We start from the raw sequence: 23,775 nt of genomic DNA, 5'->3' as shown, positions 1-23,775 counted from the left end.
ATAAACTTTTGTAAAAGAAAACGACAATGGTTTCAAAAGAGTTAAAGTATTCCCATCTCTTTTGATGACAAGCCACGTCTACCTCGAGATCCACGATCCACTGGTTCATCCTTTGAATCGATCGTTGTTAATAGACTAACTGTTAATCATACAAGCACTCTAAGAGTTTAGCCAAAAGACTCACACAAGAATCATACAATTCTATCTAATGGTTTTAAGCCCATTATGACTTTACACCTTTTCATTCTCTATCTTTACTCTTTAGCATAGCTAAGGTTTACTAATTGAATTGGATTGTTTCTATAGTCCATTAGCTAAGTATAATGAGTATCTACAACTTTGTAGAAGAAGCTAAAGGTAATTCGGACCACAAGAGGTCCAAATCATCAAACTAGTAAAACTAGCCCTAAGCCCAAGTCCACTAAATCGGCCCATTAACTAAGGTCCAGTCCATCTGAGTCAATAACGGTCACTAACGGTCAAACTGACAGTCACAGGTCAACAAACAGTCAACGTCCAAGCCCAGGTCAAGGTCAGAAGGTCAAGAAACAAGTCTAAGCAAGATCAGCTGAGTCAAGAAACAATTAACTAGGCAACTGGAAGGTCTGATTCACCTAAGCTTGTTGGTCTTGTGGAACTAACAGTTCAGTCTCTAATTACAACATTTCAACACTACAAGTTCCAGTTCTAATACACATATATTTCATATCAAACAATACAACCAATACATTACTTCATAATTCTAACTGTAAACACAATTACAGTTTACCTGCAATTGCAGCTTTAAGCTTCACAGAAACTAATATTTACAACTCTATCATCACTACTCTTCACAGACTGCAAGACTGTTTCCCTAACTGAATTACCATTAGCACAACCAACTCCAGTTCTGCAATTTCAACCACACAGACAATGCCACTATCTCTAGCCACTCACATTCTCTGCAACTCCAAAAACATCACCACCTAACTGTCACCCTAGACTCCATCGGAGAGTCACAATTAAACTTCAATTACTCTTACAACTCAAACTAGTCTCGTCACTCGATCAAAGCCTCAACAAGTTACAACAGTATCCAACTCCATGTTCACCATCTCCATCTCTTCACTGCCTCAAATATCCGTTCACTGTAACATAATTCCTTATCCAGTTTTATACACAACTATCACCTTTCCTTTATCAACAGACCCCAACTCCATTTACACTCCACCTGCACATTCGTATCCCCTGCCTACAATCAAATTCCAATAGATGCATGTAATCCTTGAATTGCCCCAACTCAGTTTAATTCAACACAACCAATAACAGCTATGAAAACTCAAATCCCTGAATCACACACACACATGCTCAACAATAACATCCGCTTTCTTTTTCCCTGTAGTACAACATAAGTCCAAAGTACATACCACATCTCCGTAACACTCTCACCAAGGTTATTCAACTCTTAGCTTAATAACCATATCATACAGTCAATAATTGAAATGAATAACTTAACTAAGCTACAGAGAAGATCAATTACCTCAGATCAGTTCAACTCATACAGTTGATTCCATCATCTGCTTCAGGTTCTTCTTTGCCTTAACAGGAAAACCCCAAATCAAACTTCGGTCATCTTCTTTGATTCACAACTAAACTCTAACAGAACAATCACCATCATCGATTTCATCATCTGAAACTTAGCTTCACAAACGTCTTCAAAACCTTAACTTCGACAATCTCGAATTAATCTTCTTCTTCAGAACGTCTTCTTAAAATCCATCTTCAATCATTCCTCTTAAACATCAATTTCATCTCTACTGAATTTAATTCTATGAAACCCTAACTCACTGATTCAACCATCAAGCAACATCACCGCTTCCATCAAATACCACATAAGAACAAACCCATCACTAATTATTCCTCAGAAGTCCCAATTCATCTTCTTAATTTATCCTTAATCGAATCTCGAAACCAGATTCAGGAACCCTAACTCTCAGTTCATCTCCAAGACAAGTTCATAACTTCAACTGAACCTAAACCCATGATTCTTCATCCAACCATAGCTCTAATTTCATCTCTTAAATCTTCAGAACCTAAATCAACTTTATAACCCTAATCGATTCTCTCTGATTAACTTTTTCTTGTAACTCTGAATCAACATCTTCAATTAACACCACCACATCGTCACCTTCCTCATCTACACAGCCTCATCTACACAGCATCATCAATTGATTTGCTTCATTGAATCTCACGAATATTTAACAGAAGGAGAAGAACAGAGAAAGAAAGAAGACGAAGAAAGAGAAAGAAGAAGAAGAAGAAATGTGAGCTTATCCTCTCGAATGAGTTGACAAGGTCGACCAAATTCTACTGAGGCACCCACGATCTGGATAAGGTCTGCCAAGTCGGTATGTCTATAAAATGCCTAATCTTCTCCCCAGGAATTACTAGGTAGTCCAGGAAATCCAGTACCGGTTACTCTCTAATCCACCCCTAGAATAAAATTATCCGCTGGTCCAAAAACATGTTTTTGGACTAGAATATTTATTTCCTAGTCCAAAACGTGCGGGTCACACAAGACAAGTTTTTCAAAAGTACCAAAAATACCCTTTATGCAACTCCACGAACAAATCAAATTCAGTTTCTTTCTCTTTTTTTCATCTCAGATTTGTTTCTCTTTGGTTTTCTCTGCTCCTGCGTTTTGGTTCATCACAGTATCTGGTAGCGTCTTTCAATTAGGCTCATCACAGCTATTATCTCGTAAATCATCTGTGCTTCGAAATCAGATTCGAACAAGGTATTTATCTCGTAAATCATCTTCCTATGTTGTTGTTCTTGGAATGTTGATGAATAATTAGGTTTATTCTGATCTGAATTCTATCAGAATAGTTGTCTATGATGTACATTGTTATCTTTCTTTTATGATTTCAGTTTTGTGATGATTTACATTGTTCAATTCAGTTTCTGTTCGATTTACATTGTGATTTTTATGTGTTTCAACTAGGTATCTTAAAATCGAATTAAGTTAATCTCAGATTCGAACAAGGTATGTTACTATAATCACCTTTTCTCTGCTGCTATTCTGTTTTAGTTTCTTCGTAATCTGATATAGGTGTGTTTTACTGTATTTTTTGATATAGGTTTGTTTTGTTAGATAGATCGTGTAGTAATTTTGTATTCTCTTTTTGATATAGCTGCAGTTCTTCTATTTATAGAAGATGAAATTCAAAACATATTGATATGTTGTAAAATATATTCTACGTGTTACATACCAATACGTACTGCATATAGCCTGCAAATATATCTTACTAAAATACAGTAGATGCCAATACATATCAATATGTATAACGTATAGGAATTCAGAGACTTAGTTATTCTACATGTTACATACCAATACGTACTACATATAGTCTGCGCTCTTAGTATGTATCGTGCAATACAGTAGATGCTAATACATATCAATATGTATAACTTATACCCATTCAGAGACTTAGTTAATTTTTTGATCATTTACAGGGTTAACATGTCTGACGTTGCTCCTAAACCAGACTTCTCCATCTATTCTCATGTATACCATAAGCAATATCATTTTGCATATGAGGTTACATCGTTTTCAACTTTAGAGGATTTAAAATTTTGCATTTGTAATATGTGGAGCTGGTTGACTCCATCGACTATTCTGGTTAACTATTTCCAGAATCAAGCGATAGTTCCTATTCTTGTCGATGTAACACTCCAGGGCATCTCTGCATTACATCCTTCAAAGAAATCATCTTTCTTTGATTTGCACGTGGATGTAATTTCAAATGGCGCGTCTAGGCGTATGGAAGTTGACAGTAATGCAGACTTAGTTGTCAGTGCAAAGAATAGTTATTTGAAAGAAGGTAAAGAAGCCCCAAGAGTGTTTTTTTTCAGATGGTTGGGATAAGATTTTTGATGATACAGATCAATTATTCTATGGTGGTGTTGATGTCGTACGTATAGCATGCCAAAAATACTGCATGAGAACTGGATATGAGGTAATTAAGAAGAAGAATGACCTTGAGAGATTCACCGCCGTATGTAGTGTGAAAGGTTGTTCATGGAAGCTTCACGTAACTGCCATTGGTAGTTCTATTGATGTTTTTAAGATAAAGGAATATGTGGGAAGGCACACCTGTGGCGGTGGTTATATGTTGAAGAATCCAAGAGTTACAAAAAAACTCATGAACAGTCTAATTCATGAGATGGTCAGGCACAACCCTCGCATAACACCAGCAGAGATCATAGATTATCTTAAAGTTGGTGGTGGCACTGAAATCCACTATCACCACGCATATCATGCAATTGAGTTGTCGCATAAACAGATTTTTGGTAATGATGTGAAGTCGTACACTGATCTTGCTTGGTGGGTGAATGCTGTTAGGGAAACAAACCCTGGGTCATTTATTGATTTCGATTTCAATGATGCTACAAAAAGATTCAATAGACTTTTTGTTTGCTTTGGAGCTTGTATAGAGGGATATAAACTATGTCGTCCCATGATTTTATGTGACTGTACATTTCTCACTAGAACTTTTAAAAGGAGGTCTCATGGCAGCAACATGTCTTAATGGCAATCAAGGTAACTGGTTCTTTTTTTTTTCCTGATATGTAGTGTCTGGTAGTTAGATCACTCATATTGACCTTACTTCACTATCTGACAATGAGTATTGACCATACTACATACTACATATTGACCTTACTGAGTATGAGATAAACCATACTGCATGTGAAAATGTAGTGTCAATCAGTTTCTTAACATGTTATTATGTAGTGTCAGGTTTTCAAATATCAACAAAGAGGTAAACCAACTGCATGTCAATATGTAGTGTCAATATTAGTATAACAGACTTGCTATCCCCTTGTCGTGTAGGATACGTATGATGGAAATGATGTCAGAACGTCGTGAAGAGAGTCTCTTGATGGACCCATAACTGCTAACCCCTACGTATCAAGCCTTGCTTGAACTACACATCCAAATTGGTCGTCCCTGGAAAGTTAGCCAGTCAGATGCTAATCGTTATGAAGTGCATTCTCCAAGGTTAGCGTTTACCCCTAATCTCTATCATCTGAATGTTATTTACTTTTTTTTTTTAAGTACCATGTTTCTGTGAGAACATATAAATATGTACTGTGTATATTAGGTGTACTAAAAAATAACACATGAATATGTACTGTGCAGATCTCATATGGTAGATCTAGAGACAAAAACTTGTACTTGCCAACGATGACGCGTTTATGGTTTTGTGTCGGGTATGTATTTCAGTCAGATACATATTAATGTCTTAATTAAGTAAGTTTGATACAATACAATGTACTTTTAAGCAAGTAGTGTTCTGATGTCTCTTTTTCTTTTATCACAGGCTTTAACGTGCAGCAGAATGTTATATCGATGATGTTGCCAGATTCCTTTTCCACAATTCTTTCCTCTAGCCCTTGTTCTATTCTACCGTTTTTCTTTTTGATTTTGTCAGTACCAACTGAATTTGGTAAATAAGCATTTCATTTACAGTACATACATTACAAGTGTACTGAAAATACTGTTTTTGTTGTTTCTTAGAACATCTTTTGGTTTTTGAAACATTATAAGTCTATCAAAATGTAGTTATTGTAGTTATTTTCGAATAATGAAATATGTTGTTAAGTCTATCAAAATGTCAGTATCTATCACCAGTAGTGAAGTATTTACATACTGAAGTATTTACATACTGAATATGCATCAGTTTTTTTTAGATGCATAATACATTATGCATTATTTTTGTTTTAGCTGCATAATGTCTTATGCATTACTTTTTTTCACTTTTCTGATTATGCGTCAGTTTTTTTTAGATGCATAAGACATTATGCATTATTTTGTTTTAGCTGCATAATGTCTTATGCATGACTTTTCTCATTTTTCTGGTTATGCATTATTTATTTTTTTGCTGCATAATGTCTTATGCATTGCTTTTCTCACTTTTTCTGGTTATGCGTCAGTTTTTTTAGATGCATAAGACATTATGCATTATTTTGTTTTAGCTGCATATTGTCTTATGCATTACTTTTTTCACTTTTCTGATTTATGGATTTTTATGCACGTGCATAATGTCTTCTGCATCATTTTGTTTAGTGCATAAGACATTATGCATTATTTTTTTTTAGCTGCATAATGTCTTATGCATTACTTTTTTTTCACTTTTCTGGTTATGCATCAGTTTTTTTTAGATGCATAATACATTATGCATTATTTTTGTTTTAGCTGCATAATGTCTTATGCATTACTTTTTTTCACTTTTCCGGTTATGCATCAGTTTTTTTTAGATGCATAAGACATTATGCATTATTTTGTTTTAGCTGCATATTGTCTTATGCATTACTTTTTTCACTTTTCTGATTTATGGATTTTTATGCACGTGCATAATGTCTTTTGCATCATTTTGTTTAGTGCATAAGACATTATGCCATTATTTTGTTTTAGCTGCATAACGTCTTATGCATTATTGTTTTCGCTTTTATGATTTACGGATTATTTTTTTATGCACGTGCATAGTGAGTTAAAATTATGAAAAGAAAACGGACGGAAACTGTACACATCACGTGGTCCAGGGCATATAGGTAAAATAACATGTTTTTAAATTTTATTGGACTAGCCATTAATTGTTATATCCCGCTGGACCAGCCAGTAATCCGGGTCGGGTTTTCTGGACTAAATAGTAAAGATCTCATCTTCTCTTCGTACTCATCCGGTGATATCTTCTTCGTTCATTGTCTGAATGACACGTCCAAATAGTCCATTTCGCATAACTTCTCGAGTTCCATCTAACGATACCGGTTTCACATCTAGATCGTTGTTAGATTAATTTCTAATAATTAACGTTCGAGTTATACTAATCGAGTAATTAGCAGCTAAGACATTTCTTGACTAGTCTAATAGCGTTGACGAGCTGGAGGGTCCTTACATTATCTGGACGTGAAGCGCTCTCACCATCCATCTCAAAACAGACTTTTTAATCTCCATTTTGTGAGGCACTGCATCAACCGGTGGTCCTCCAAAGTGATAACATGATGAATAACATCAAAAAGATATTATACGTACTATATGCACGTTCCTCTATTCAAAACGCCCTAACTTGATATGTAATAATATCACCATGTTGGATTATGTGGCACATTAACTTAGGTTGAGTTGGATTACATGTCACACGACTTAGCTGATTCATGTACGACTAAACTTGACTAAGTCCAATTAGTGATGTGTCCAATCTCATGCACTTCAGCATAACAGGTGTCGATTGATAAGCATGTGTTAGTATAGCTTAACGACACCTAGTAGTAATTAGCCTTGATGGAGAGCTTTAAACAACTTCTTTATATCCATAATTGGATCTATTATTCTCTTGCCCTTGAACTGAAGTTTGTGAAGAAATCCATCCCTTATGAGTAGCAACCAGTAAAGATTGGGTAAAGAGATATATGGTCCAAAAAATAAAAATCACAACCAAAGCAATATCTCAGTTCAATCTAATCATGCATATAAACTTAAGTTAGGCAAGCATATTGGAATAACGGTGAGACAAGGGAATACTACTGACGTCTCAAGGTATGTCCAATTTCTTCTTGTAATTAGTTTGTGGTAAACATAATCATCCTAAATCCTATAATCTATTCATGACTTGTTTTTTTAACATGATTAGATTTACTAACATGTGGCATCAGAGCCTTGTAATGGATGTTTTATGTTTGCTCATAAAAGGTGTTCATACCATGATTTTAGTTTTGTTTATTCAATTAGATCATGTGAAATGTAATTTTAGTTTAATTGGATTATCCCATTGTTAGATTTCATTTGTATAGAGGCTTGATTTATTTTTAGGTTGTTTTCAGTTTAATTGATCTTTTATAGATATCAATTTAATGATGACTTGCTGTATCATGTTTCCATGATAACTTTCTGTAATTATGCTTACTGATCAACTATGAATATTTTAGTTAGGGAATGTGATTTGTCTGACATATGATTTTTTGAAAGATTGATTCATGTTTTCCGCTGCTGTTTGAGTTTTATTTTGTCTAATGGATTGCCAAAGTAGCTCATTAGCATAAACTCGGGTTTTTTTTTATTTTACTCTGAAATATGAAAACATGTATATTTTTATCTGATGTTTGTTAGTAATTGGTCCAAATACATTACTAACTATTAGGAAATGATAATTGTATTCTTATGATTGGTTTTGATACCCAAAGGGATATACCATATGTTGTTAGGAATACATGCATGACTTGTTACCTCTAATATGATACCGAACGTGTATTTCATTTCCATCCCAAAGGATGTGTTTTGTTTGATGCGTTTTCGTAAAGTTGTGATAAATTAGTTTATTGGTACTTCTGGAGTAATACTGGATTTGAATGTATTTTTGATGTCTCAAGTCCCAGTACCTGCTAACTTGCATGCATATGCGGGGTTCGTTCCGGTGTTTAATGGCTCAAATTTCACAGAATGGAGTGATCATGTCAAGTTCAGTCTCGCCATAAATGACTTGGATCGTTGTTTAACTGCCGAGAAACCTGCTGCACTTACTGACACTAGCAGTGCTGATGACAAAAGAAATTTTGATGTTTGGGAAAGGTCGAACAGATTAAACCTAATGTTAATTAGAATGACAATTTTTCCAAACATCAGGACATCTATCCCTGTTATTGATACTGCTGTAGAATTGCTCAAAGAAATTGATGCACGCTTTCGCGTAGCTGATAAGTCCTTAGCTGGCACACTAATGGCAAAACTCACTACCATGAAATATGATGGTTCAAGGGGTATGCAGGAGCATATTAAAGAAATAACTAACATAGTAGCAAAGTTAAATGCCCTTGATATGACTGTGGCGGAGGGTTTCCTTGTTCGTTTTATTTTGAATTCCTTGCCTCTTCTGTATGATCCATTCCAAATAAACTATAATTCTCTTAAGGAAAAGTGGAATGTGAATGAACTTTCAAATATGTTAGTTCAAGAGGAAGCAAGGCTTAAGCAATAAGGAAATTTTGCTGCTAATGTTATGTCTGAGAGTGCTCATAAGAAAAAGTGGAAGCCTAAGAAAGGATCTGCATCTCAACCACCAAAAGTGGAAGGGCCTGTTGATGCATTACAGGCTAAGAAGGATAAAAGTTTTCCCTGCTACTTTTACAAGAAGAAAGTACACTTTCAGAATGAATGCCTAAAGCGTAAGGCATGGTTCGAAAAGAAAGGTAAGGAAGTCATCTTTGTATGCACTTTCGAATCAAATTTAATTGAGGCTCCTTCTAATACTTGGTGGATAAATTCAGGCGCTAATGTTCATGTTTCCAATATATTGCAGGGATACCTTTAGCCGAAACCCAAAACCAACTGAACGTTTTCTTTTCATGGGAAACCATAGCCAGGCTGAAGTAAAAGCAATAGGAACTTACCGTCTATTTTTGCACACCGGACAGTATATAGATCTTTTTGATACCCTTTTTATACCTACAATATCTCGAAACTTGATATCTTTATCAAAGTTAGATATGTCCGGATACTCTTTTGAACTTAATAATCAATGTTTCAGCCTGTTTAAAAATTCTCTACTTGTTGGTACTGGTTTTATGATTAACGGTTTATATAGAATCAACCTCGATAAAACTTTTGCAGAAAATCTTTTGTCCCTATAATGTAATAACTGTACTGGAAACAAGAGGAGCATGATTAAAAAAAAACTCTGCTGACTTGTGGCATAAAAGATTGAGGCACATCTACAAAGAAAGAATAAACAGATTGGTGAAGGATGTGATTCTCCTTGAACTGGACTTCACTGATTTTGGGGTTTGTATTGATTGTATTAAAGGAAAAACATTCAAACACTTCAAGAAAGAAGCTACAAGAAGCAGTGAGCTTCTTGAGATAATCCACACTGATATTTGTGTACATTTTACTTCCACACTATTCATGGGTTGAGAGTTATATTTCATCACATTCATTGGTGACTATTCACGGTATGGCTATATCTATTTGTTGAGTGATAAATTTCAAGCATCAAGTGTTGTTGGAATATTTATCAATGATGTTGAAAGACAACTAGATAAAAGGGTGAAAGTCATACGATCTGATCGTGGTGGTGAATATTTCAGAAGATACGATGAATCAGGTAGAAACCCTGGTCCATTCGCGAAACTCCTTGAAAAGCTTTGCATTTGTGCACAATACACAATGCCGGGGACGCCACAACAGAACGGTATTGCTGAGCGGCGCAACCGTACTCTGTTGGATATGGTTAGAAGTATGATATCTAATTCAACCTTACCTATTAAGTTGTAGGGATAAGCTCTAAAGACTACCATGTACATCTTAAATAGGGTTCCTAGTAAGTCAGTTCCTAAAACTCCTTATGAGTTATGGACCGGAAGGAAACCCAATTTAAAACACTTGCTTGTTTGGGGTTGTGCAGCAGAAGCTAGAGTTTATAACCCACATGAAAAGAAATTGGATCCTATAGCAATTAGTTGTTTCTTTATTGGATACCCTGAAAGATCCAAAGGGTATAGGTTTTACCGTCCTAACCATACTTTGAGAATTGTCGAAACCGGTAATGCTAGATTCCTTGAAAATTGTGAGTCTAGTGGGAGTAGTGAATCGCGTAGTGCTGTAATTGAAGAAGAACGGGTAATAGTTCCTATTCCCGTAACTTCAGAAAGAATTGTTGTTCCTCTAAACAATCATCAAATTGATAACGTGGAACAACAAGAATGCGAGACACACACCATTAATGAAAATGATCCAACAGTTGATGAACCACAGTCACTTGAACTTCGCAGATCTAATAGAAATAGGAAATCTGATATATCTCCTGACTATGTGGTATATCTTCAGGAATCAGATTTTGACATTGGATCAAATAAAAATACAATATCATTTTCTCAAGCCATGAAGTGTAGTGAGTCAGCTAAATGGATTAATGCCAAAAATGAAGAGATAAAGTCCATGAAACAGAGTGAGGTCTGGGATTATGTCGAATTGGCAGAAAATTGTAAAGCAATTGGGTGTAAATGGGTCTTTAAGACAAAACACGATGCTTCCGTCAATATCGAGCGACATAAAGCTAGACTTGTAGCTAAGGGCTTTAATCGACATAAAGCTAGACTTGTAGCTAAGGGCTTTAATCAGAAAGAAGGCATTGATTATCACGAGACATTATCTCCTGTATCAAAAAAGGACTCATTGAGGATCATTATGGCTCTAGTAGCTCACTATGACTTAGAATTACATCAAATAGATATCAAATGGATGTAAAAACTGCATTTCTAAATGGGAGATTGGAGGAAGAAGTCTACATGGAGCAACCAGAAGGCTATATTGAAAATGGGAAAGAACATATGGTATGTAAACTAAATAGATCGATCTATGGACTTAAGAAGGCATCCCGACAATGGTATCTGAAGTTCAATAATACCATTTCATCTTTCGGATTTAAGGAAAATAGTTTTGATCGATGTATCTATATGAAGATTAGTGGGAGTAAGTTTATAATCTTGGTCTTAGATGTTGATGACATACTACTTGCTAAAAATGAGCTTGGTCTTTTGCATGAAACCAAGAAATTTCTCTCTATTAAATTCGAAATGAAAGATATGGGGGAAGCAAAATGAAAGATATGGGGGAAGCAAAATTTGTCGTCGGTATCGAGATATCTCGAAATCAAAAACAAGGAACGTCAGAAAAGTTATATTGAGAGATTCTAGAGAGATTTGGCATGAAGGATTGTTCATCCAGTGTCACGCCAAAGTAATGAGGATGCTTAGTTTTGCAGTGGGGATGCTTGGTCGTTACCAAAGTAATCCAGGCATGGCTCACTGGAAGGCAGCAAAGAAAGTGATGCAAAGGATTTTAGGCTCACTTATAGAAGAGGAAATGACCTTGAAGTGGAGGAATATTTAGACTCCGATTTTGCAGGATGCTCCGATAGTAGGAAATCCACATCTGGATATATTTTTATGTTGGCCTGTGGAGCTATATCTTGGAAAAGTGTAAACAAACAAACTGTATACACTTCATCCACTATGGAAGCTGAGTATGTGGCGTGTTATGGAGCCACAATTCATGCATTATGGCTGCGCAACTTTATATCAGGACTTGGACTTGTCGACACTATAGCCAAGCCGTTGAGAATTTATTGCGATAATTTCGAATCATATAAATACCTTTTCAATATTAATAAAAATTTAGATAAAAATCATTTTATTTATTATCTCACATGCTGGTGGTGGTGATGCCGGCGGTGGAGGTGGTGGTGCCACCAGATTTTGGGATTAACTTTTGTTGTTGACGCCAAATTTTGGCATCAACTTGTGTTGTTGACACATAAATTTTACCTAACTATTTTTCGAGTTTTCAATTTTAGTAACAACTTGGGTTGTTGACAACATATATGATATCAAATTCGGTAGTTGGCATCAAAATTTGGTGTCAACTTCTGTTTTTGATACAAAAATGTGGATCAACTTCGTTTGTTGTTAAAAAATTTTGGACCTAACTTATTTCTAAATTTTCAATTTTGATATCAACTTGGCGGCAACGGTGGTGGATTTGGAGGCGATAGTGGTCGCGATGGCGGTGGCAGTAGTGGTGACGGTGACGATGAGTGGTGGAGTTGTGATGGTGGAATGTTGGTGATGGTTGTGAAGTGGTGGTGGCGGTGGTGATGGTTCAAAGTGGTGTTGGTGGTGAATTGTCGTCGGTGGAGTTTGAGGCGGTGATGGAGTGATCGAGTTAGAAAATTATTGTTTTTTGAAACAAAGAAAAAGTTCATGTGGAATAGATTACTAAAATAATTTATTTCTAAATGGATAAAGTTTATATATAAGAGGAGGGGTATATTTGTAATGTGATAGGGGTGTTTTTAAATGGATAAAGTTTATATATGTCATGTGGAATAGAAATTCAAGCTACTGTGAATGACATGGCCCCTTAGAAATCGCCAGGTCCTGATGGATTTCCTGCTGGTTTTTTTAGGGAAAACTGGCAAGAAATTTTCAAAGAATTGATTGAACATGTTCAAAATTTCTTTCGAACAAGATTTCTTCTCAAGTAGCTCAATCATTCTTTCATATCTTTAATTCCTAAGATAAATAACCCTTCTTCACCTCAAGACTTTAGGTCGATTAGTTTATCTAACACTTTTTACAAAATCATTTCAAAATTTTTAACAAATCGTCTTAAACCTATGTTTGATTCTCTTATTTCCCCTTTTCAGTCTGCCTTTATTGCTAATAGACAAATCCATGATAATATTATTATTAGTCATGAAATTTCACACTCTTTTAAAAGAAAAAAGAAAACAGCCAAAAATGGTTTTATGGCTGTTAAGCTTGACCTCTCCAAAGCTTTTGATAGGCTAGAGTGGTCTTTCATCCTTTCTGTTTTTCGAAACTTGGTTTCTCTGAGGAATGGTGTCAGATTATTGATCAATGCATTAGTACAATGTCTTATTCTATTTTAGTTAATGGATCTCCTGGTGAAATGTTCTTTCCTACCAGAGGTATTAGACAAGGTGATTGTTTATCACCTTATATTTTCATAATATGCATGGAAGTTTTATCTCAACTTCTCTTGAAAGGTGAAGCTAAAAATTTGATTCAAGGTTTTAAAATTAGGAAAAATAGTCCCTCGATTTCTCATTTGTTCTTTGCCGATTGACTGTATGCTTTTCTCTAAAGCGTCTTTAATATATGCTAGAAATTTGATGAAAATTATTAATATTTTTGCTATAGCTTCTGGTCAAGCTATAAATTTGACAAAATGAATAAAGATGAAAATACTTGGTCTGATTTTAGAGAATGAAAGATTGTATATTTTTCATGACAACTCCTTCCACTTTGAACCGTGCATTGTAAAAGATCACTTTGTTTATGTCATAAACCCCATAGAAGACAAGAACCCATTTTGAAGCTCACATAAGGAGCACTTTCATCCAACCAGTTAGCTATGTAGGTTTTAACAATTAAGCTGGTGTCTATATCAGTTCTTAAGATAACAAGGAAGATGATACCATTTTGACTTTGGGGAAAAAGAGATGTTGCAAGGTTTCAAGCCCATTGTTATACAACCTGCAGTCGAGATTGATGCCTTGAGCGAATCTGCCAATTATGGTCTGGATTGCAAGTCAACCTTGGAGAACTAAAACATAAAAACATACATATGTGCCAATATTGCTGCAAAATTTTTTTGAAAGTATAAACTGTGACTTAGTGGATTATTTTTTCAGTATGCTCCGACATCTCATTGTTTCTCATTTCCCGTAACAAACTCTCATATTTCTTGTCTAGTTAAAACTCTCTTAGATAATGTGTATATTTGTTATCCTTATGTCATCTTTTTCTCTTAACATTAATCTTTTTCTGAATAAATGTTCTTACTCATATGATATAACGTTTTATGCCCACTTCTGAAAGTAGCAACTGAAACTAACATGAACTGAAACTCATCCTAGCATTCCCACAATAAACATGACCTCTCTAACAAATTACAGAAAGGGGCTAAAACAAATAGACCATGAGCGACTGAGGCATATGTTCTTTTATAGCGGAGATCTCATTCTTAATCCAACTAGTTGCGAAACTGGATCTCAGTCTCCAATCTCAACAAAAGTGGTACAATTTAGTTTACTATCGTTCCAACCCGGTGGACATTACCACCTGACCCAGTCTCGATATGGGTAGGCCCACCTGGATGGGGAATTCTCCCCCACCAAAAGTTAAAGTAATTCCCAAGCAAGTTTCTGGCAATCTCTTCATAGGCATGGGAAATCTTCCTATGAAACCAATAAGTAACAATGTCTAGTACATCGGTCATATCCTCATTCACTTCTATCCCGCACATCTGCCTTGACCCAACGCTCTTGGTTTCAGGTCCGCCAGCATCCTCCTATTCAGAATTGTGGTCCTCTTGGACATGATCACATAAACCTTTTAATTATAAGTGAGACTACTATTGAAATAGGAAAACAAAAAGAGTTCCTAATAACATAGAACTAAACAAGAAAAAAAAATAAAACAATGGTTTACGGCTTCCTCCTCGAAATCATAAGTGTAACCAAAAAGTTCTGCAGTATCAGACTTAACAGTTCTCAAAACATAATGACTGTTTTCTTTTACATCTGTTTAATCCTGACAATTCTCATTCGGGATATAAATCTTAAACTATGTATCTTCCCACGACGCTATAAGAAGATATATCAGCATTGCAATACTTCTCATCCCACTTTCCATAACCTTTTAAATTGAACAAAATCCTTATAGCTACCATTATAATTAGTTGACAAAATACAAACACCAGAAGGAATCCTATCCATATTAGGTGATACCCATAAGTCAGAAAGCATTGACCAATCATAAGTCAGCAACACATGCAGAGGAATTTTCCAGTGGAAGTTGGAGATGTTTAAGAGAGTGACAGGCTAAAAGCATAGAAATTCACAGGAGGAAGTTCCAAACTAATGCACTAAGCAATAGGTCCTGCTTGTGACTCCGCTTTAGCCCCGTAGTTATCTTCAACAACTCTATCTTTACTCTATCAGTTGGTCGGGGTAGAGCTGGCAAACAAGCCAAAACCCCCAGGTTTGCCCTGCCCGGCCCGTAAAAAACCCGCACCCGGCTCGACTGGTGTCTAAACAAGCCGGGTTAGGATTGGAGAAATGTCGGCTTGTAGGAAAATGGGCTAATCCGTCCTATTATCTCTAATTCTCCAGCAGCCGAAGAACACAGAAGAAGAGAACGAGCAGAAGAAGAAAAGACAATGATGTTTTAGGTTTAGCCTTTCCTTTTTATACCTTAAACGTAAGGATATGATTAACCCTAGATAATCTGACGGTAAGGATTAAATATAACTTATTAATTAAGCATTGTGGACGGGTTTACGGGTTGTACCCGCGGATTTACGGTCCGGGACGGGTTAGCCCGTTTTCCTACAAGCCGACATTTCTCCAACCCTAACCCGACTTGTTTAGACACCAGCCGAGCCGGGTGCGGATTTTTTACGGGCCGGGCCGGGCAAACCTGCGGATTTTGGCTTGTTTGCCATCTCTACTCCAAACAGTTCGTCAATCTTGATACAAGCATTCAGACATGGAAGCTTTCCCTCAAACTAAGGTACTAAAATTTTAAAGGCGAATAGATTATAACCATTCTAAGGTCCAAAAATGTGAAGACTGATCAACTAACCTTTATATCGAATACTTATATTTGTCGCCAAGAATATGTGTTCCTAAAGCAGGTGAGAAAGAGAGAAAAATATGGAGATGAAATACACCTATATAAAAGAAACAAAAGAGTTAGGTGCGTAATTCTGATCAACATCACAGAGTTTTCTCAGTTATTTATTAAAGTAAGCAAAGCAAACTAATTCAAAGTTTTCATACATTTCATTGACTAAAAGCAAATCTTTTGCTTGTAATCTACATAAGATAAATTGAGCAACATTATACAGTACATCAAAGACTAAAAGTACAAATACAATAGTTCATTTAGGACTTATGTTAATTTCGTGTTCACACTTGACGCTATTTCCACAAATCCAAGTGTCAGTATAATGACCTGACCACAACCTGTCCAAATCCTATAACAGACCTCAAACTACCTTACAACAAACTTAAAATGCAAACCAATATGTGTAATTATATCAGCAATTACTATAAACATGTATTCTTAGTCAACAGATTCATCTAGGAAGCTTAAAGTAATACACTATTTAAGAAACTGTAGCATATGGAAGAACTGAAATTAGCGAAGCTCATTCAAATAGCACTTGTAGTGGAATAGCTTGTAAACATTTGTTATTCGTTCCAAATACTGACAAGAGTAAACGGAAGCAAATTCAGTAATTGTTTTTGTGTCTAATTTCTATGGATCTTCAGGATTTTGCAGTGACGACAAGTTCAAATACCTTGGATGTTGATCAGGTCAGGTTCCGCTTCTCTGATTTTTCTTTATTTCCTAAGAGAAACATAAAACTCTTGGAACTTATATAACTCACACCACACAAGTAAGAACAAAAACAATGAACAATCTCGGAACGCATGACTTATTGACTACCGCAAATATCTATCTAAAGAGATAACGTAAAGATAGGCAGAATATAATTATACCAACAACACGAAATATGTGCTTTCAAGCTAGAATAAACTCAAATCACACAACCAATAAAATAACAAATTATCTAAAATATAATATCAGGATCAGGTTTGGCTAATTAATTTTGCGTTGTTGCGTTGTACAAGTTTTAATTTTCTAATCCATTTATGATAATATTAAACTATGATAGTATGACACTCCATAGATTCAATAGGGAAAGTGATTGCAATTTTAGTGAGGGGAATTACAGCATATGAGAATACAAGGGATGAATATTGATTATTATATAAAAAGGTTGGTCCATAAACTAACCATTGTCAACTGCAAGATTTTGGACCATTTCAGGCCATGCTTGCATAAAGCCTAGAGGTATTCTGGTGGTAAAAATTTATGAGTGTGGTTAATGAATAGACTGACCAGCTAGCTCACATGCTTTATGATACATCTAACGTGCATATTCGACATTATACCCTGCAACTAATTCAGCTTCCGTTTCTGGGAGATCAAACGGGGCTCAATTGGTTTCTGCTAGACAAGAAATAAAGAACATAACCAATACGGGGAACAAGGGAATAAAAATTGATAAAACATTTGAAGTGAGTGACATAGTTTACCTGAATCTCTAGCTTTACAGAAAATCGTCTATTGCATTGCGCAGAAACTTTAATCTGTCGGCACGTTACTATAGCCCTTTCCATGTGCTTGAAAAGGTAGGTCAGGCATCTTACAAGTTCCAACTCCCCTCTTCTTTCACATTCCATCTTGTTTTCCATGTCTCTTAGCTGAAGAATCACATCGGAGCTGCTGCAACCATAAAATTGATTGCTAACACACTCAATTATTTATGTTGCAATTAGGGACTACCTTGGTAATTGTTTGCACTATGTGATACATTCACGTCTATTGATGACCAAAGTAAAAGCATAACCCAAAACGCGTGACGCTTTACATTTTTTAAGCCAAAATTTTAGATCCATATATATATATATATTTTGAAACTAGGCATAGGCCCGTCTTGCCCCCTGGCAGCATAGCCACCGACTTATTCCCCACTGAGCAAACTCGGCCGCCTTCCCCACATTAAGTTAGTAATAATTACACGAGATCTCCAATGTTTGAGCGGAGACTCGAACTGCTGACCTCCTACTTGAGAATCAGACTCCTGGCCAACTGGGCTGATCCCCGATGGTTGTTTTTAGATCCATATTTTTTGTGTCTTAAAATACCAATGTAGATTCTTTTGGTCCTTCAGTTTTTGAAAATTGAAGCATCAATATATTGTTCCTCTCTTGTCTATCATCATCTGACTTGTCATTCAATTGTCACATTATCTGCAAATAGCCAAACATTTCGTTTTTCATGTTTGAAAGAATGAAAGGCAGGATTCGTTGACCAGGAATAAAATTAAATTGAGATGATTGAGAAATTTATTTAGAAAGAAATCAATATATTTGTATTGGAAGATGTGTGTTAATCGAATCGTGTAAATTAAAGTGGGTTATACAAGATTTGGGGATATCGTTGGCAGCAAAGTCTACGCCGAGCGGCAATGAATGTGTAGTCGAGATACATAATCTTTGAATCACGTTAAAATTATGTCGTTCTATGTGCGGCTTGTCAAATATGGGATTCTTGGAAAGTCCTATGTATGGGACATGGAAACTTGCCCTAACTAGGTCAAATAATTTACATATAAAAGACACTTCACCATCAACCTCATTCGTCTCATAGAGCAGCCGCCGAATGTTTATAGAAGAAGATTTAATGGAGTTTAAAGAGGGGGCAAGGATGATAAACTCATATTTCTGACACCTCTTGTACGAGGAAACCCCTAAAAAAGTTCTTCCTTGAGCACATTTAGCAACTCCCTGAGGTCTTCTCTTCATCTTCTTTGTTTTTTTTGCAAAAATCTATTTTTCTCAGTTAAATTTAGATCTCAAGATAGTCGTAGCTATATATGTATTATTTTTTTTTTTTGGCTGATTGAGGATATACTTTTTAGTGATTGATAATGCTGCCTAGTATTTTTTCTTTTTTTTGTTAAAGGAAATTTGCAGAGCAACTTCGTCTAATTTTAATGACGTAACATTTGCATTGAAGGTTGGCGATAATAATAAAAGATTCTTCGTGCCTATAAAAACCTCAAGAACCATCTTAAAAATTGGTTCGAATGGCTCTATATGACAGAGTTTCAGTACAATACAAACCATCATACCAACACATCTTGCTTTTCCTAATGAAGTTCTCACTTCAGTGTATCCCATTGAAGATTACCTTCACCAAGGGGATGCCATGTTAAATTGTTGAGAGACTCTCCACATAAAGCACAAGAGAGAATGAAGGTGTCTTCTCACACAATAAAAATAAAAATAATAAAATATCTGAAATGGGTGAGTTAGTTTGCCAGAAGCTTAATTCTTACAGATAATCGTCTACTGCATTGCACAAAAATTTTAATTTGTCTGCACGTTACTATGACACTTTTCCTATGCTTGAAAAGGTGGGTCAGGTAGTTTACGATTTGCAGCTCCCCGCTTTTCCACATTCCACCCTGTTTTCCATGTCTCTTAGCTGAAGAAGTACATCGGAGCTGCTGCAACCATGGCATGAAAATTAATTGCTAACACTCTCAATTGTTTATGTTGCTATTAGGGACTATCTTGGTAATCGTTTGCACTATGTGATACATTCACGTTTATTGATGACAAAAATAAAAGCATAACTCAAAATGCGTGATCCTTTATATTTTTTTAAGCCAAAATTTTACATCAAGATTTTTTATGTCTTAAAATACCATCTAAATTTTTTCGGTCCTTCGTTTTTTTAAAATTAAAGTGCCAATATATTGTTCCTCTCGTGTATCATCACCTGACTTGTCGTTCAATTGTTATACTATCTACAAACAACTAAACAGTTTCGTTTTTCATCTCGATAAGAATGAAATTTATTCAATTGGCACGATCCCATCAGGACAAATTAAGATAACTGAGAAATTTATTTAGAAAGAAATTAATAAAGAGTAGGATCCCTTGATATACTAAATCTTACACTATCTCACACTTTTTACGTCATTTCGGTGAATAAAAACCAAACGATAACAGATTTGAAGCAAATATTTTCGGGATATAGTCCTCATAGAAAGCTCTACATACCTACTAAAGTGAGAGCATTTCGAGATTTTAAACCTCATAATCTACCAGCCTCAATTTCAATGGTTAAAAATTCGTTTACTTTCAAAGACTTATTTTCAAAATAATAGATGGTGATGTTATATATTTCGGAGGACGTTCATTTTCGGTAGGTATGTAGAGTATGTAAGAGGATCACATTCCCAAAATATTAGTTCCAAATTTGTTATCGCTTGGTTTTTATATACAAAATGGATTATACATTTGTATAAGAAGATGTAAATTTGCATAGGAAGATGTAAATTGTAATTAAAATGGATTATACATGATTTGAGGATATCGCTGGCAGGAGAGGCTGCGCCGAGCGGCAATGATTGTGCAGTTGAGATACAAAATCTTAGAATCGTGTTAACACTATGCCGCTCTATGGGTGGCATGTCAAATACGGGATTCTCGGCCAGTCCGGACTCGCCCTAACTAGGTCAAAAAATTTACTATATAAAAAGCACTTCACCATCATAACCTCATTCGTCTTATTCTTATAGAGCAGCCGCCGTAAGAGAAAATGTATTTCTTCGCTTATGTTCATAGAAGAAGATCTAATGGAGTTTAAAGAGTGGGGAAGGATGATCAACGCTATATTTCTGACACCTCTTGTATGAGAAGAACCCTAAAAAAGTTCTTCCTTTGAGCACAGTTAGCAACTCTCTGAGCTCTTCTCCTCCTCCTCCTCATCTTCTTTGTTTTCTTTGCAAAAATCTATTTTGTTCAGTTAAATCTAGATCTCAAGATGTCATAGTTATAACTTTTTTTTTCCCTGGCTGATTGAGGATATACTTTCTTACTGATTGCTAATGCTGTGCGTAGGGTTTAGTTTTTTTTTTTTTTTTTTTTTTTATTGGTGCAATAGCCAATTTGCAGAGCAAAGTCGTCTAATTTTAATGGCGTCACATTTGCATTGAAGGTTGGCAATAATAATAAACGATTCTCCGTGCCTATCAAAACCTCAATTTTGAACAAGGCCTCGAACAAGTCGATACATTTCTTTACAATGCTCAATTTTTCTTTGTTATTCGTTAATTTTTATTTATTTATTAGGCAGACAATAGTAGTTAGATTTGTGATTGTTACTCTTTAATTCGTGAAGAGAGTCATTCATTTAGCATTATGAAGACATTTGTGCAATTGAATATAATTCGTGAAGTTTTGGCAGTGATGACTAATACGCAGCTTTATGCCAGTTCTGCTTCAGAAAATTCTTGATAGAGAGAGCTGAAATATATCTGAGCCTAATTGTCTTTTTATTTTGTTTTCTATGTATTTGGATACAAACTGATAATGTCATGTGTTCTGTTAATTGTGAAGCTGATGATGATGTATCCAATTAATTGAGGTATAGTGGAACTGAGACCCTGTTTACAGGGAGAACCCCTTGGCGAAGCTATATTTCAAATGACATCAATGGATCTAGCTGAGGCATTTTATCATTTGTCTTTTCAGTTTGGGGTTCAATTTCAGACTTAAAGTTCTGTGATGACACTATTGTGGACTAGAGTTTCTGATTGGGGCACTTCACCCTAATATTTGATTACAAACCCTTGGCTGTCTGAGAACTTTTATACATTGTATAATAACTTTCGTATTTACTTGTGTTTATTGCTATGCTGATGATGATTGTGTCCAATCACCTGAGATGTAGTGGAACTGAGACCCTGTTTACAGGGAGAACCCCTTGGGGAAATTGCATTTCACATGAAATTAATGGATAATTCTGAGGCATTCAGCTAATGTAGTTATTTTGTCTTCTTAAGTTTAGTTTTGACTACTGCTTTGTTTATCATGATTGAGTTTTAACTATTCTACATTTCACAATTAACTGGTTGACATGTAGACTGAAAAAACTCATAAAGTGTGTGTTGTCTATCAGCTTCTTCTTTCGAAATTTACGAGACCGCAGTTAAACTACAACACTATATTATTTTACATGCTAGGCTAACTAAATCCAAGCTTGGGATTACGTGGATTTCATATAAAAAGCCAATTTGCAGAGCAAAGTCGTCTAATTGATGACCTAACATTTGCATTGAAGGTTGGCAATAATAAGCAACGATTCTCCGTGCCTATCAAAACCTCAATTTTGAACAAGGCCTCGAACAAGTCGATACATTTCTTTATTGTTATTCATTATTTTTTTTTATCAGGCAGAGACAATAGTAGTTAATTTGTGATTGATACTCTTAATTAGCTTTACTGTTGCATAAGTTCATATCTCCAAGTGGTCAAGGAGACAGATTTGAATTGTATTGGGCCTCCGTTCTCTCTGGTTCGAACCCTGCCGTGGATGGTCATCACTCATGAGATTTTTTAAGTGCCATATAATCTAGTTCTCAATCTTCTTGATATATGACCAAGTATCCAACAATGAAGACACATTTATATTGCCCAAGTTGCTATGTTTCTTTAGGCCTTAGGGGCATTAGCTTTTTGCTTTTTGTTTCCTTATTATAGGTATTGTCGATTTGTGAACATTTGTGAGTTACTACTCTGTTGTAGATTGGAAACCATTTCCTGTCATGCTTTTTAGTGAACAAGAGAGTTGTTCATCTAGCATTATGAGAAGACATTGTGTAATTGAATCTTATTCGTGGAGTTTTGGCAGTGATGACTTTTACACAGCTTTATGCCAGTTCTGCTTCAGAAAATTCTTGATAGAGAGAGCTGAAATATATCTGAGCCTGAAGCTATATTTTGAATGACATCTTTGGATCTAGCGAGGCATTTTATTGTTTGTCCTTTCAATCGTGTTTCAATTTTTTAAATGGATCTAGCGAGGCATTTTATTGTTTGTCCTTTCAATTGTGTTTCAATTTTTTAAGCTTTGTTCACTCGATGTTACTTGTTTCTCGTCATTCAATCAGAGATATATTTTACAGTTATTGTGAAAAAGGAATCAACCTTGATATTGATGCGATGATGAGTTGAAGCACACGGGAGTGTGTATAGGGCAGTGGGAAAGACCTAAAAAGTCTTTGCCGTGAGCCTTTAACAAAAACGACTTCTCCTTCCACTGAGCTTCAAGTATCTTGATAGATTTCCTTTTTTCTGTTTCATTTATATTTTCTTTATGTTAAATACACATTTAGTTTGTTAAGTGTAGAATGAGCTGAACGTCTGGGAGATATTGTGCTTTAGTTTGTTCAGGGAACGTAATAATTTTCCTTAGGTCATATGTCAAGCTATTTTATACATACTTATACATACTATAAGGTCAAGCTCAGTTTATCTAAGACGGGTTAATTTGTCTATAATGTGTTAAGCAAGGTTTGATCTTTTTTCATTTTAGCACTTTTAAACTACTTGATTAGCTATTATGATCGAATAAATAAATTGTATTGTAGATTTGTTTCATTTCCAATGTTAACTGCATGTTGCACCCCGGGCTTCTCTGAAGTATGCGATGATGAAAAAAGCCCCAATGCTCGTGCTATATTTGTGCCATTTAGTGTTGCAGGTTTGCTTAGTTTCTTTAACA

At 35.5% G+C, this 23,775-nt stretch overlaps 1 protein-coding gene, 1 long non-coding RNA gene, 12 other non-coding genes and 1 pseudogene across 14 annotated transcripts; all 15 read left to right on the top strand.

The window, feature by feature from the left end:
- Nucleotides 1-8,399: 8,399 nt before the first annotated feature.
- Nucleotides 8,400-9,014, top strand: LOC113272442. The gene has a single exon (XM_026522273.1). It carries the CDS (start codon nt 8,400-8,402, stop codon nt 9,012-9,014), a length of 615 nt encoding a protein of 204 aa, XP_026378058.1.
- Nucleotides 9,015-18,896: 9,882 nt separating this feature from the next.
- Nucleotides 18,897-18,991, top strand: LOC113276878. The gene has a single exon (XR_003324673.1). It is a non-coding gene; the product is annotated as a small nucleolar RNA snoR1 (small nucleolar RNA).
- Nucleotides 18,992-19,171: 180 nt separating this feature from the next.
- Nucleotides 19,172-19,298, top strand: LOC113276865. The gene has a single exon (XR_003324657.1). It is a non-coding gene; the product is annotated as a small nucleolar RNA snoR86 (small nucleolar RNA).
- Nucleotides 19,299-20,793: 1,495 nt separating this feature from the next.
- LOC113275340 lies at nt 20,794-22,413 on the top strand. Its single transcript, XR_003323560.1, has 2 exons — nt 20,794-20,939; nt 21,609-22,413. It is a non-coding gene; the product is annotated as an uncharacterized LOC113275340 (long non-coding RNA).
- On the top strand, nt 20,863-20,958 carry LOC113276877. The gene has a single exon (XR_003324672.1). It is a non-coding gene; the product is annotated as a small nucleolar RNA snoR1 (small nucleolar RNA).
- On the top strand, nt 21,164-21,286 carry LOC113276858. The gene has a single exon (XR_003324650.1). It is a non-coding gene; the product is annotated as a small nucleolar RNA snoR86 (small nucleolar RNA).
- On the top strand, nt 21,448-21,537 carry LOC113276837. The gene has a single exon (XR_003324626.1). It is a non-coding gene; the product is annotated as a small nucleolar RNA Z223 (small nucleolar RNA).
- Nucleotides 21,608-21,721, top strand: LOC113276849. Its single transcript, XR_003324639.1, has one exon. It is a non-coding gene; the product is annotated as a small nucleolar RNA Z278 (small nucleolar RNA).
- Nucleotides 21,765-21,861, top strand: LOC113276868. Its single transcript, XR_003324661.1, has one exon. It is a non-coding gene; the product is annotated as a small nucleolar RNA Z157/R69/R10 (small nucleolar RNA).
- Nucleotides 21,907-22,021, top strand: LOC113276852. The gene has a single exon (XR_003324643.1). It is a non-coding gene; the product is annotated as a small nucleolar RNA Z278 (small nucleolar RNA).
- LOC113276916 lies at nt 22,115-22,221 on the top strand. Its single transcript, XR_003324704.1, has one exon. It is a non-coding gene; the product is annotated as a small nucleolar RNA snoR97 (small nucleolar RNA).
- On the top strand, nt 22,291-22,411 carry LOC113276861. The gene has a single exon (XR_003324654.1). It is a non-coding gene; the product is annotated as a small nucleolar RNA snoR86 (small nucleolar RNA).
- A 480-nt stretch (nt 22,414-22,893) lies between the features above and the next one.
- LOC113276838 lies at nt 22,894-22,983 on the top strand. Its single transcript, XR_003324627.1, has one exon. It is a non-coding gene; the product is annotated as a small nucleolar RNA Z223 (small nucleolar RNA).
- A 224-nt stretch (nt 22,984-23,207) lies between these two features.
- On the top strand, nt 23,208-23,319 carry LOC113276882. The gene has a single exon (XR_003324676.1). It is a non-coding gene; the product is annotated as a small nucleolar RNA Z152/R70/R12 (small nucleolar RNA).
- Nucleotides 23,320-23,664: 345 nt separating this feature from the next.
- LOC113276947 lies at nt 23,665-23,775 on the top strand (annotated as a pseudogene).

This window comes from Papaver somniferum, chromosome 4 (genome assembly GCF_003573695.1).
Source record: "Papaver somniferum cultivar HN1 chromosome 4, ASM357369v1, whole genome shotgun sequence".
Taxonomy (NCBI): Eukaryota; Viridiplantae; Streptophyta; class Magnoliopsida; order Ranunculales; family Papaveraceae; genus Papaver; species Papaver somniferum.
The sequence above is the reverse complement of the archived record's forward strand: the minus strand, read 5'-3'. Positions and strand labels throughout refer to the sequence as shown.

Bases quoted from the DNA above. Each gene is read 5' to 3' on its own strand.
- LOC113272442 (XM_026522273.1), top strand. From the start codon at position 8,400: ATGTCTCAAGTCCCAGTACCTGCTAACTTGCATGCATATGCGGGGTTC.